General features: G+C 48.6%; 1 protein-coding gene across 17 annotated transcripts in view; it reads right to left on the bottom strand.

Annotated features, from left to right (window-relative positions):
• Window positions 1-756: 756 nt before the first annotated feature.
• The window catches only part of STAG3 (STAG3 cohesin complex component), a 45,117-nt gene continuing 34,358 nt past the window's right edge, over window positions 757-11,515 (bottom strand). For 8 of the 17 annotated variants that reach the window (XR_009214669.1, XR_009214676.1, XR_009214680.1 and 5 more), the window contains 3 exons: window positions 6,078-6,100; window positions 2,132-2,476; window positions 758-884 (listed from right to left, as the gene is read on the bottom strand). Coding sequence is in view for 8 of the 17 variants with exons in the window: in XM_058443390.1 (XP_058299373.1) it covers window positions 879-884; window positions 2,230-2,476; window positions 6,078-6,100 (276 nt within the window). In the remaining 9 variants the exon portion in view is untranslated. Of the gene's footprint in view, window positions 885-2,131; window positions 2,477-6,077; window positions 6,101-10,640; window positions 11,033-11,235; window positions 11,308-11,515 lie in introns of those variants that run through there. The other 9 variants (XM_032756045.2, XM_032756047.2, XM_058443412.1 and 6 more) reach the window with 6 other exon arrangements.

Here is an 11,515-nt window from a genome sequence, read left to right as displayed (position 1 = left end):
GGGAGGGGCAGAGAAGCTGCCAGGGGCTAGAAGGACTCCCCTTCCCTGGACAGCAAGGGGTGCCGGGCTTCCCTAGGAAAGGGCTCTGTCCTGCTCCTCACCCAGCTGAGGAATCTGGGAGGAGAAAGCCCCCAGGAGTGGGAAGCCAGCAGGGAGGACCTGAGAGCCAGCCCAGCGTGCATGACCCACCACCAATCTGACGTGGGTCCCACGCTTACACCTGCAACCCAGGCCTCCCACACAACCCCCAGCCTGGCTCGCCCACTGCCCACTCATACCTCCTGATCTACCCTGAACGCACCCCATACGGACTCTGCCCCAGGCACTGTCTCCCTTGTCATAGGTGATGGCAACTGGCTTCTGGCTGCTCGGGCCCAAAGCACAGCCACCAGAGCCTCTTCCCTTTCACCTCCAATGCACCAGGAAATCCTGTTGGCTTCCTACCCTGACCAAAGGACCACTTCTTCCCAACATCCCCCTGCAACCCCCAGCCCCTGCTACCTTGTGACTCCAGACCTAATACTCTCCTGCCTGGAAGAGCACGAACAATGGAGAATTGGCCTGGCTGGTTTCAGTTCTCACTGCAGTGGCCAGAGTGAACCCAAGTCAGGCAGGCCACTGCCCTTCTTGACTCTCACAGCCCATGACACCCAGAGCCGATGCCTCAAGGTCCATCCATGTCCTGCCATCCGCACTTCCCCTGCCCTCCTACCTCAAGTGCATACCTCTGAGTTGAATTAAAAGCAGCAAGATTTGGGGGTGACCGGGAGGAAACGGGCTGGCCCTTGCCATGAGGTGTGCACAGACAGGGAATGAGAGGCCAGCACTTTAGGATGAGTCCAGGAGTTCAAGACCAGCCTGGGCAACATGGTGAGACCCTATCTCTACAAAAAAAAAAAAGAAGAAGGAAAGGAAGGAAGGAAGGAAGGAAGGAAGGAAGGAAGGAAGGAAGGAAGGAAGAAAGAAAGAAAGAAAGAAAGAAAGAAAGAATTAGCCAGGAATGGTGGCGGGCACCTGTAGTTTCAACTATTTGGGAGGCTGAGGTTGAAGGATCGCTTAAGCCCAGGAGGTGGAAGTTGCAGTGAACCATGATTACACCACTGCACTCCAGTCTGGGTGACAGAGTGAGACCCTGTCTTGATAAATAAATGTTGCTCTGAATTGCTTCACTGCTTATGTCACCTCGAGGATGCAAACCTACCAGAATGCTGCTAGGCAGCAACAGGTGACCCTTTCCAGGGATCAGTTTGCTTTGTGTGCTGTGACCCGGAATCCAGAGTCCAGTGAGAGCCCAGGGTGCTGTCTTAAGGTTGATCTCGTCCACGGTGTGGTAAGGACTAAAGAGACAGCCCTGTCCCAAGTCACCTCTCTGGGCCCTGGTTTGCCCGTGTCAAAGACTCATCATGTCTGCTTAATCCCGTGGTGCTGGCTGGATGTGGTGGCTCATGACTGTAATCCCAGCACTTCAGGAGGCTGAGGTGGGTGGATCACTTGAGCCCAGGAGTTTGAGACCAGCCTGGGCAACATACTGAGACCCTGCCTTTACAAAAAATAAACATTAGCCGGGTGTGGTGGCTTTCGCCTGTAGTCCCAGTTACTCAGGAGGCTGAGGCAGAAGGATCACTTGACCCTGGGAGGTGGAGGCTGCAGTGAGCCAAGATCACGCCACTACACTCCAGCATGGGCAAGAGTGAGACCCTATCTATCTCAAAAAAAAAAATAAATAAATAAAAATTAAAAAAATACAAAATAAAAATCCTGTGGTGTTTGACACAAACCAATTTGGTCTCTGGGGCAAACTCTGTCCCCTTATCCACACCCTGCAGCCCATAGTGGCCTTCATGGTGCCTATGCCTGCAGCCAGTCACCCATGGCTCCCAACATTCTCTTCACCCTTTGCCCTTCGCCCAGGCCACCTGTACTGATCTCCACACCTGCCTCAGACCTGCTTTTACTGCTTTCTCCACTACCATCCCCCAGGCAGGGTGTGAGACTGGTGCAGAGGGGACCTACCTCAGGTGGCCTGGCCAGCGTAGCTGCAGAGCACCTAGAGCACCTGAGGCTGCTGCACATCTACCTCCCTACTCCGGAAGACCCTTGCCTCCCACTGAAAGAAACCAAAATATTTAACCTCAGAATAGGTTTCTTTGCCATATTTTGGGACGGTTGCCCAGAGGGCCTGTAGGCAGCTGTGGGCCTGCAACGTGGTCTTCAGTCAGGGAAATCTACCTCTGCAGAGGAGACAGTGGAGTAGATAGCAGATGCACACAGCCTTTCTCTGCAGTCCTCGTGTCCGGATCTAGGAAAGACAAACTGAGAGGCAGACCCCTTTAAGGGTCTGAAGGGCTTGCTTACCACAGGCTCCGCAGAGCACCAGCTGTGAGGTGTCACCTGCAGGACGAGACCTTTGCTAGCCAAGTCTCTACTCTCCCCTTCCCCTAATCTGTCTTGCTGCGCTCCAGGCCTCCCATTATTTCTGTAATTTCAAGACGGTTATAAAAGTGTCAACCATCTGGCCATTTCTTTTTTTATATATTTTGTATGACTTGTGCACATGTGTGCACGTAATAACATTTTTAAGTCGGTTTTTTTCCTGTTAATGTTTTATGTTTGTTTCATAGACTCAGATTATTAAACCTTCAGGGAAAAAATTTAAACTTCCCTACACCACCTGCTGAAATCCCACTTTGTAAGAAGGAGATCAAATTCCACCACCTCCAGGAAGCTGCCCCAGAGTAGTGCGCCCTTCCTTCTTGGATGATCATCACAGGATTGCAGGTGGCCTCCCAGTTGGGTTCTCAGCAGCCCTGGGGGCATTTTCACAGGTGGACACTGAGCCCTGGAGGAACTGTCTTTTTTATTCACCCCAATACGGGAGCCCAGAACTTACTGAGGGATTTAAAAGCCATGGTACAAAGTTGACTACCCACCATTTTCAATTTTTTTTTTCAATTTTTTAAGTCACATTATCCCCTAAATTCTCATTGTGTAAGATTCAAACAGCATAGAACACAAAGTTCTCCTTTGGCCAGCTCCTTCCGTTCCCCTCCCTGTTTGAATTTTCATGAGGCTTGTTCTTTAACATTATCATTTCTGGTTTTTGTGTATTGCTTAGGAAGGCTAAGATTATGAAAATATTTTTATGGCTTTGTTTTTATGCATAACTCTATAAAGAGTTTCTTCCTAGTCCATGAAGAACTTTACTTTGGAGGTGGTATTAAAAGGCTGTGTAGGCCGGGCGCGGTGGCTCACGCCTGTAATCCCAACACTATGGGAGGCCAAGGCAGGCAGATCACGAGGTCAGGAGATCGAGACTGTCCTGGCTAACACGATGAAACCCCATCTCTACTAAAAATATGAAAAAAATTAGCTGGGCATGGTGGGGGGCACCTGTAGTCCCAGCTACTCAGGAGGCTGAGGCAGGAGAATGGCGTGAACCCGGGAGGTGGAGCTTGTGGTGAGCAGAGATCGCACCACTGCACTCCAGTCTGGGCGACAGAGCGAGACTCTGTCTCAAAAAAAGAAGAAAAAAAAAAGGCTGTGTAGCCAGGCACAGTGGCTCACGCTTGTAATCCCAGCACTTTGGGAGGCCAAGGCAGGCGGATCACTTGAGGTCGGGAGTTCGAGACCAACCTGACCAACATGGAGAAATCCTGTCTCTACTAAAAATACAAAATTAGCTGGTTGTGGTGGCGCATGCCTGTAATGCCAGCTACTCGGGAGGCTGAGGCAGGAGAATCACTTAAACCCAGGGGCGGAGGTTGTGGTGAGCCGAGATCCCACCATTGCACTCCAGCCTGGGCAACAAGAGCGAAACTCTGTCTCAAAAAAAGAGCTGTGTAATGTCTCAGGTGGAGGGCCAGGAGTCCCCAGACCATTTGCTGCTGGGCTCCTTCCCTACTGTTTCAAAATGCCACCTTGATCATAAATTCTTACACATAAGTCTATATGTGGATTCTCTTTCATAGTCTATCCATTGGGTTGCTTATTCTAGTTTCAATATCACAAGGTCCTAACTGGAATGCTTTCATGTTCTGATATATGTGAGGGCCCTTATTCTCAGAACTTCTTGAGTATCCCTGAACATTCTCCAGAATTGTGAACAGCAAAACCACAAATAATTCCTAAGCTGGGCAATCTAAGTCCTGCATCCCATTTTCAGCCAGGAGGTACAGGCAAGATGGGACAGGTTTCACAATGGCCACCTCCTGCCCAACATTCCTTGGTGAAATCCCTGCATCCCCAGCCCAAGTCCTGCTGCAGTAAAACAGCCCAGTGGTCGGTCTGTAGAATTAGGCCCTCATGGGTTTGAAATAGGGCCACAATTTCATAGCTCTGCAAGCTTAACACAGCAATTTCCCAAAGCAGCAGGATCCCAACAGGGACCGATCCACAGAGTAAATAAGAGGATCAAGTCAGTGAGTGCAGGGGCAGCACTCTACTCAGCCCTGGCTTGTGCCCCAGTACAGGCTATGACCATCCTGTGATATAAAACATTCCTTGAGTTTGGTTTCTTCTCACCAGGAATCAGGATTAGCTTTCTTTGTGGCTTGTGTGGAAGATGTGATGACACAAGTTCATCTCTATTACACCTTCCCAGGCAGATCAACTGTATGTCAATGTCCCCTCTTCAGGGGCGGCTGTCTCAGTTCTAGCACTGCTTCCACTGGAAGAGTCTGAGCTCCTCATCCTAGCCTTGGTTCTGGGCAGCAAACAGCTCAGCCCTGAGGAGCCTCTGTTCTTCTGTAGGCCCATGGGCCCACAGCTGAGACCAGGCAGCTGATTCGGATGGTCTCAATTCCTGGGGCCAAAACACAGGGTCCTGGAGGGCCTAGTCTCACCACAGAGAAAGGGAAATGGCTAGAAAAATCCAAAATATTTTTGACAGAGGACTAGAGGCCTCCTCCCTCCCCTAAATGCTTTGGCACTTGACACAACCTTAGGGAAAAAAGGAAGGAAGCCAAGAAGACTCAGAAGTTAAATTTTCTCAGCAGCTGGGCAGAAAAAGAGCTTGAAATTACAGAGGAAAAATAAAGTTGTTTCTGCTCATCTGAGTCTGTAGCATAAGACTTGTCACTACTGCATTTATTTTTACATGCCTGCTTTAAATGTTGTGAAAAGGGCCGCTTTTGTTCCTCTGTAACTTTAAGTATAGCTTATCCTTTATCACAGTAATACAGCTAATGCGAGATAGCGTCTTCAGTGGATACTATGTGCTAAACCCATTCTCAGTGATGCACGTACATCAGCTCCATACTTAGCAATCACTTTATGTGGGAAATAACTTGACCGGGGTGGAAAGGCTACTTACACAATGAAGCCAAAATTTAAACCCTGACAAAAATTTTCACTTCAGAACCCATAATATTCAGCATTATGCGGAGCTGCCTTCTCCCACACCTTGGTTAAAAAATTAAATTGAATTACAAGATTGTGTCAGCAAATGGCAGTCCTCTGCCCTGGCAGTGCAGGAGCCAGGAGTTGAACCCACGTCTCTCAGCAGGTTAAGCTGCCTCGCTAAGTTTGGATGCGACCTCAAAAACAGAGGCTATTCCAGCAATACAAGATGCTTTATTTTTCAGCTTCTACCTATGCCGCCCAATCCCTTCACTGGGCCTAACTTAGTGAATCAAATTAAGTATATTTCCCTCCAAGTTTCCCCAGGATTCTGGGCTCCTTTGCACACTACAGGTCTTCTCTAAACGCCCCGGGTTTATCTATCCTTTGGTGAATTTTCAACTCTTCTCCTTATTTCTCTGCCCTGTCCTAACCAAAAATCTTCAGTGCCTGTTTCTCTCTGCCATCAAAATCCCACACACATCTAGGGGTGAATCGGTGAATCTGCACTAATGAGTGACTCGTCTTGTGAATCCTTTCTAGGATCTCAGTATTTCATTCTATCCTGAGGGAAGGATCTAAAGCACTCAAGGAAGACCTCACGATGTCAGTGTGTGAGAAGAAACCTTTCACCCCTTCAATATCACACCCCATCATCCAAGCACACACTCCTCTTTCATCCCATAAACCCCGGTCAGTGTCACCTGGAGTTATGGAGTTATAAGGATGGGGCGACTTACCTAGTAACTGAAGACTCAGTAATCTGGAAAAAAAAAAAAAAAAAAAAAAAAAAATCCCTTCACTTTATAACTCAGGAGATAACACCAACAAGTCACTTCTGGCAGAGCTCATGGCCACAGTGCAAGTTAAAAAAGGTAAAGCCTTATTGAAAATCATTGAAAATAATCTTAAAACAATTATTCAATATTAACAGACAACGCCCAGCAGTGCCATGTGGGAGGCAAGCCACCCAGCTGCCAAGGCAAGAGACCGAGGACACAAGCTGTTCCAGGATAATAAAGAAAACACATAGAATAAGAATAGTTATACTAGAAATAGATTATAGATATGATTATATATTAATATAATCATTAGTTTATAGCATTACTCTTTATTCCATTATAATAATCTTTGTTCTACAATTATAACCTAGGAAAAACCAGGCCATACAGAGATAGGAGCTGAAGGGACACGGTGAGAAGTGACCGGAAGATAAGAGTGTGAGCCCTCTGTCACGCCTGGACAGGGCCAATAGAGGGCTCCCTGGTCTAGTGGTAATGCCAGTGCCTAGAGAAGGCACCCGTTACTTAGCTGACCGGGAAAGGGAGTCTCCCTTTCCCAGGAGGAGTTAGAGAAGACCCTGCTCCACCACCTCTTGTGGAAGGCCTGACATGAGTCAGGCCCGCCCACAGCCATCTGGAGGCCTAACCGTCTCCCTGTGATGCTGTGCTTCAACAGTCACGCTCCTGTTTCATGTTCCGCTCTGTACACCTGGCTCCACCTTCTAGATAGCAGTAGCAGAATTAGTGAAAGTATTAAAGTCTTTGATCTTTCTGAGAAGAGCATAGAAGAAATAATGACGTAAACTGTCCTCTCTCTCTCCGCCTCGGCTACCTAAAAGAGAAAGGCCCCCTGTCCGGTGGACACGTGACTCTTGTGACCTTATCAATCAATGGAGATGACTCGCACTCCTTACCCTGCCCCTTTTGCCTTGTATACAATAAATAGCAGCGCGGTCAGGTATTCAGAGCCACTACTGGTCTCCGCGTCTAGGTGGTAGTGGTTCCCTGGGCCCAGCTGTCTTTTCTTCTCTTTGTCTTGTGTCTTCATTTCTACGATCTCTCATCTCCGCACAGGAGGAGAAAAACCCACAGACCTAGTAGGGCTGGACCCTACAGTGCCAGCCCCTGAAAAGCACTGCTCTGCATCACTTACCAGGCTGGGCAGAGGCCTCCGTGCCTGCTACCTAAGCTGGCCTCAGGCTCGTCCAGCCTGGTCTGGGCCTGGCCAGTGGGAGGTGCTGCTGAGAAGCCAGAGCCCTGGGCTGTCCTGGATGACCGGCAGTGGGGCTCGCTGGCACGAACCCTTCACAGCTGAGCCTGTCAGGGTGAGGGCGTGCACAAAAAAATATCCACAGATGTTGTGCAGCAGAAATAAAGAAAAATTCTAACCTTTTAAGACAAAAACACAGTATCGCTTCTTGGCCTCTTGGCCAAGATCAAGTGTAGATAAAAACATTGTAAGTCATGATTCCCCTGGAATATGATCAGTATCCTGAGGGAAGAGAGGCAAACCCCCAGCCCATCACCACACACTGCAGCTCACACACTTCAGGTTTTGTGCTCCCAGACAATGCTTATCCTCACAACAGCACTGTTGTCTGTGCCGGGAAATCATCCTTTGACCTATTCACGTCTTCTAGATGATTTTCAGCAGGTTTGGATCTATTTAAAAAGTGGTAACTGCAAAGAGGCACCTAATCCACTTGGATTTGCCTATTTTTGAGAGGTACTCCTGGCAGTTATGAAGGTCATTAAAATTAAGTATCAGAATAAACTGAACTTTTTTTTTTTTTTTTTTTTGAAACGGAGTCTTGCTGGGTCGCCAGGCTGGAGTGCAGTGGCACAATCTTGGTTCACTGCAACCTCCATCTCCCGGGTTCAAGCAATTCTCCTGTCTCAGCCTCCTGAGTAGCTGCGACTACAGGCATGTGCCACCACATCCAGCTAATTTTGTTGTATTTTTAGTAGAGACGGGGTTTTACCATGTTGGCCAGGATGGTCTCAATCTCTTGACCTCGTGATCTGCCCGCCTTGGCCTCCCAAAGTGCTGGGATTACAGGCGTGAGCCACCGCACCCAGCCCTAAACTGAACTTTCAACTGAACTTCAGAAAATGTTGAACCATGATTTTAAAAAATGTTTCTCACTTTGCTCTCACTAAGCCCTTTTTTAAGAGCAAAAAGGTATTTTGCACTGTTAACCAATGAAATATTTTAAAACACTTATTTCATCAACTCCTCTGTTACATTTTAAATGTGTATAATATAGAAGAATTAGTATGTGTTTATATAACCTACAATTTAAAAAAAAAAACTGATATAAGGCCGGGCGCGGTGGCTCACGCTTGTAATCCCAGCACTTTGGGAGGCCGAGGCGGGTGGATCACGAGGTCAGGAGATCGAGACCACAGTGAAACCCCGTCTCTACTAAAAATACAAAAAATTAGCCGGGCGTGGTGGCGGGCGCCTGTAGTCCCAGCTACTCGGAGAGGCTGAGGCAGGAGAATGGCGTGAACCCAGGAGGCGGAGCTTGCAGTGAGCCGAGATTGCGCCACTGCACTCCAGCCTGGGCGACAGAGCGAGACTCCGTCTCAAAAAAAAAAAAAAAAAAAAACTGATATAAATGTCCAAAAGTTGGGAGTCTTATGACTCTACGGCCCTGTTCCAGTTGCTATGGCTACATAACAAACCCCTCCAGACTGAGTGGTTTACATCCTATTATGCTCATGGACTCCATGGTCAGGAATTTGGAAAGTGCACAGAAAAAGATGGGCTGTCTCTGCTCCCTGATGCCTGGACCTCAGCTGGGAAAATGGAAAAACAGGGGAGGGTGGAATCATCTGACTCCCGTCTGGACTGAGTCTGGCAGCCAGCATGGATGTTGGCTGGGACCTCGGTGAGGACTGCTGGCAGGAACACCTACACACGGCCTTTTCCTTCGGCTGCTGGCCTTGCTCACAGAATGGTGACCAGGTTCCAAGTGTGAACCCAGGTACAGGAAGAGACAGGAAATGGAAACTGCCAGTTTCCTTAAAATCTGGGCCCACTAACTAGCATGGCATCATTTCTATCATCTATTAGTCAAGCATCACAGAGCCCATATTCAAGAGGAGACAACCTAGACCCAGCCTCTCAATAAACAGTGTCAAAGGCTTTAGGGAGCATGGTGTCAAGCTCCCAGATTCTAAGGCTGTGACTCAACCCAGTGCACTGGGCTGCCTGGCTGTACACAGGTGTCCATATTGATGCAAAGCCCCCAAGCTGCTCATATCCTCTTGTGAAGCACCCTTAGCTTGGTTAGTATTTAAATAACCCAGGAATCTTTCCCCTCCTGGATTTTTAGAGACCTCCACATCTTCTCCTCAGTTCTCCCACTCTGTTCCCTCATCCCACACAACAGGCTCCTCTCCCCAGAGCTATTCTACCTGAATACAGGCGAAAGATCGCTCAATGAGTTAGCCTTCCCCCACACCCCAGCTCTGACTCCCCCAGGGCTACCTTTCCAAAAGGAGACTCACAACCCAATTTCTTCTAGCTTCCATCTGGGAGGGGCAGGTGGGGGCGGTGAGGGAGAATGAAAGGGGTGAGGCGGTCTTGGCTGAGTGACCTGATCGCAGGAAGTCATGGCTCTTTCTGCACAGATCACTAGCTGGATGGCTGTGTCTGGCCTAGAAGACCACAGTGAGAACCTGTCACTAAAGCAGGTGCCCATGATGGGAAGAACTGGAAATTATATCTAAAGAGAGAGGCTGAAGCATTCCTTAAACCACAGAAGAAAACAGTGAAAGTACAAAACGACAACAGCTGTCTTCAAATACTGCTTGTCAGAGGGACAAGAGAGAACAGAGGTGCTGTGCTGCTCCACAAGGAAAAACAAGAGCAAACAAGTCTGTCTGAGTTTCAAGAGGCTGGCCCTGAGGCTGTACTGTGGCAGTCTAGGTGAGAGATGATGGTGACAATGTGTGGAGGACAGAGGCCAGAGAATTTTCTTCACCAAGTCTTGACAGAATTTGGTGAAGAACTAGCTGGAGAAGGCAAGAGTGAAAGTGACATCTGTCACTTGGATTTTAGGGTTGGACATTTAGAGTAACTCCTTGGTTTCCTTTTAACTCTCAGATACTGTGATTTGATCAAATTCCAAATTATGAGAGGTATCTTTGGGATGAGAGGGTAAAATTTCCTTTGGAAAGAACCCCTGGGTGAAGGCTGCCAGGACACATGGCCTGGCCTGGCTCACGTGGGTGAGACAGGTAGTTTCACAAGGTCCTGCTCCACTCTGCCACCTGTCAGCACAACTTTTACTGCTGCAGAGGCTGTGGCCACTAGATAAACTACTCACAGGCAGTCAATCTCTCCCTATCTCCACTGCCTCACCCCGCCTCTCAGTTACTAAGCAATACTTCCTGGAGAGCCTGTAGACAAAGCACCTTCGGGGTGTGGGGACACCTATACGCTGGGCCATGGGACAAAGCAGACCAAGAACCTGACCTCCATCAGTTTAATGATCTCAGGCCACACCTAGGGAATGTGTGGATTCAAACATGTTTATTGAGCGAATCATTAGGACACAAAATAGGCTGAGAAAGACGTTCCAAAAATCCAGGAAACTATGGGCTGTTTCCATTAAACACAGAGAGGTGCTGCCCCTCTCCACTCCAAACAGAACGTGAAAAAGGCAGGGGGACTGGGCCACAGTGCATTAGGGAGGACAGGGTCTCTTGGCTTCTCTACCCCAACATCACCAGAGGGAAAGGTTAGGTTAGAAAAACAATGCCCAACTCTTTCCCCTCAGAGCCAGGGCTGAAGCCTGGGGGAATGCTTCATTTTGCTCCTTTTCTCTTTGCCTTTTCCAAATGGTCACATTCTTGAGGTAGGGAGTGGAGCTGGGGAGGGGCCCAGAGTCCTGTCAGAAATCCTATAATGAGAAAGATGAAAGGAATACAGAGGACACAGCAACGGGCCAATGGGCAGACCGTCCTCCCCTGGGTTACTCTTAAAGCCCCAGAGATAGCTCAGAGGGCCACCCCCAGGCTATGGCCCGTCAATTTGATGAGTGCATGGGTTGCCTGCCAGCATTTCCCAAGGACACATAACTCTTCCTGCTCTGGGGACACTCACCTCAATATCCAGCTCTGTAGAATCTAAGAGGTCCAGCCCGCGCTCACTGGGGGAAGAGTAGCTACTTGCTTGCTAGACAGAATGAGGTTAAAAATCAAAAAGGCCTTTCCACACTTCTATCACTTCGCAAATAAAAAAACCAGTTCCTTTCCCAGCCTCATAAGGACAAATATGGGCACAGCAGGCCCCTATGGCACCTCCTGGGAGGGAAGTTAGTGTGGGCACGAGGATCAGGCATGACTGCAGAGCACTTCTTGGCCTGCTGACTGACCCCCTTAAA

The sequence above is a fragment of the Hylobates moloch genome, unplaced genomic scaffold, assembly GCF_009828535.3.
Source record: "Hylobates moloch isolate HMO894 unplaced genomic scaffold, HMol_V3 SCAFFOLD_1, whole genome shotgun sequence".
Lineage (NCBI taxonomy): Eukaryota > Metazoa > Chordata > Mammalia > Primates > Hylobatidae > Hylobates > Hylobates moloch.
Note: the sequence above shows the minus strand (reverse complement) of the source record. Positions and strands in the feature narration are given on the sequence as shown.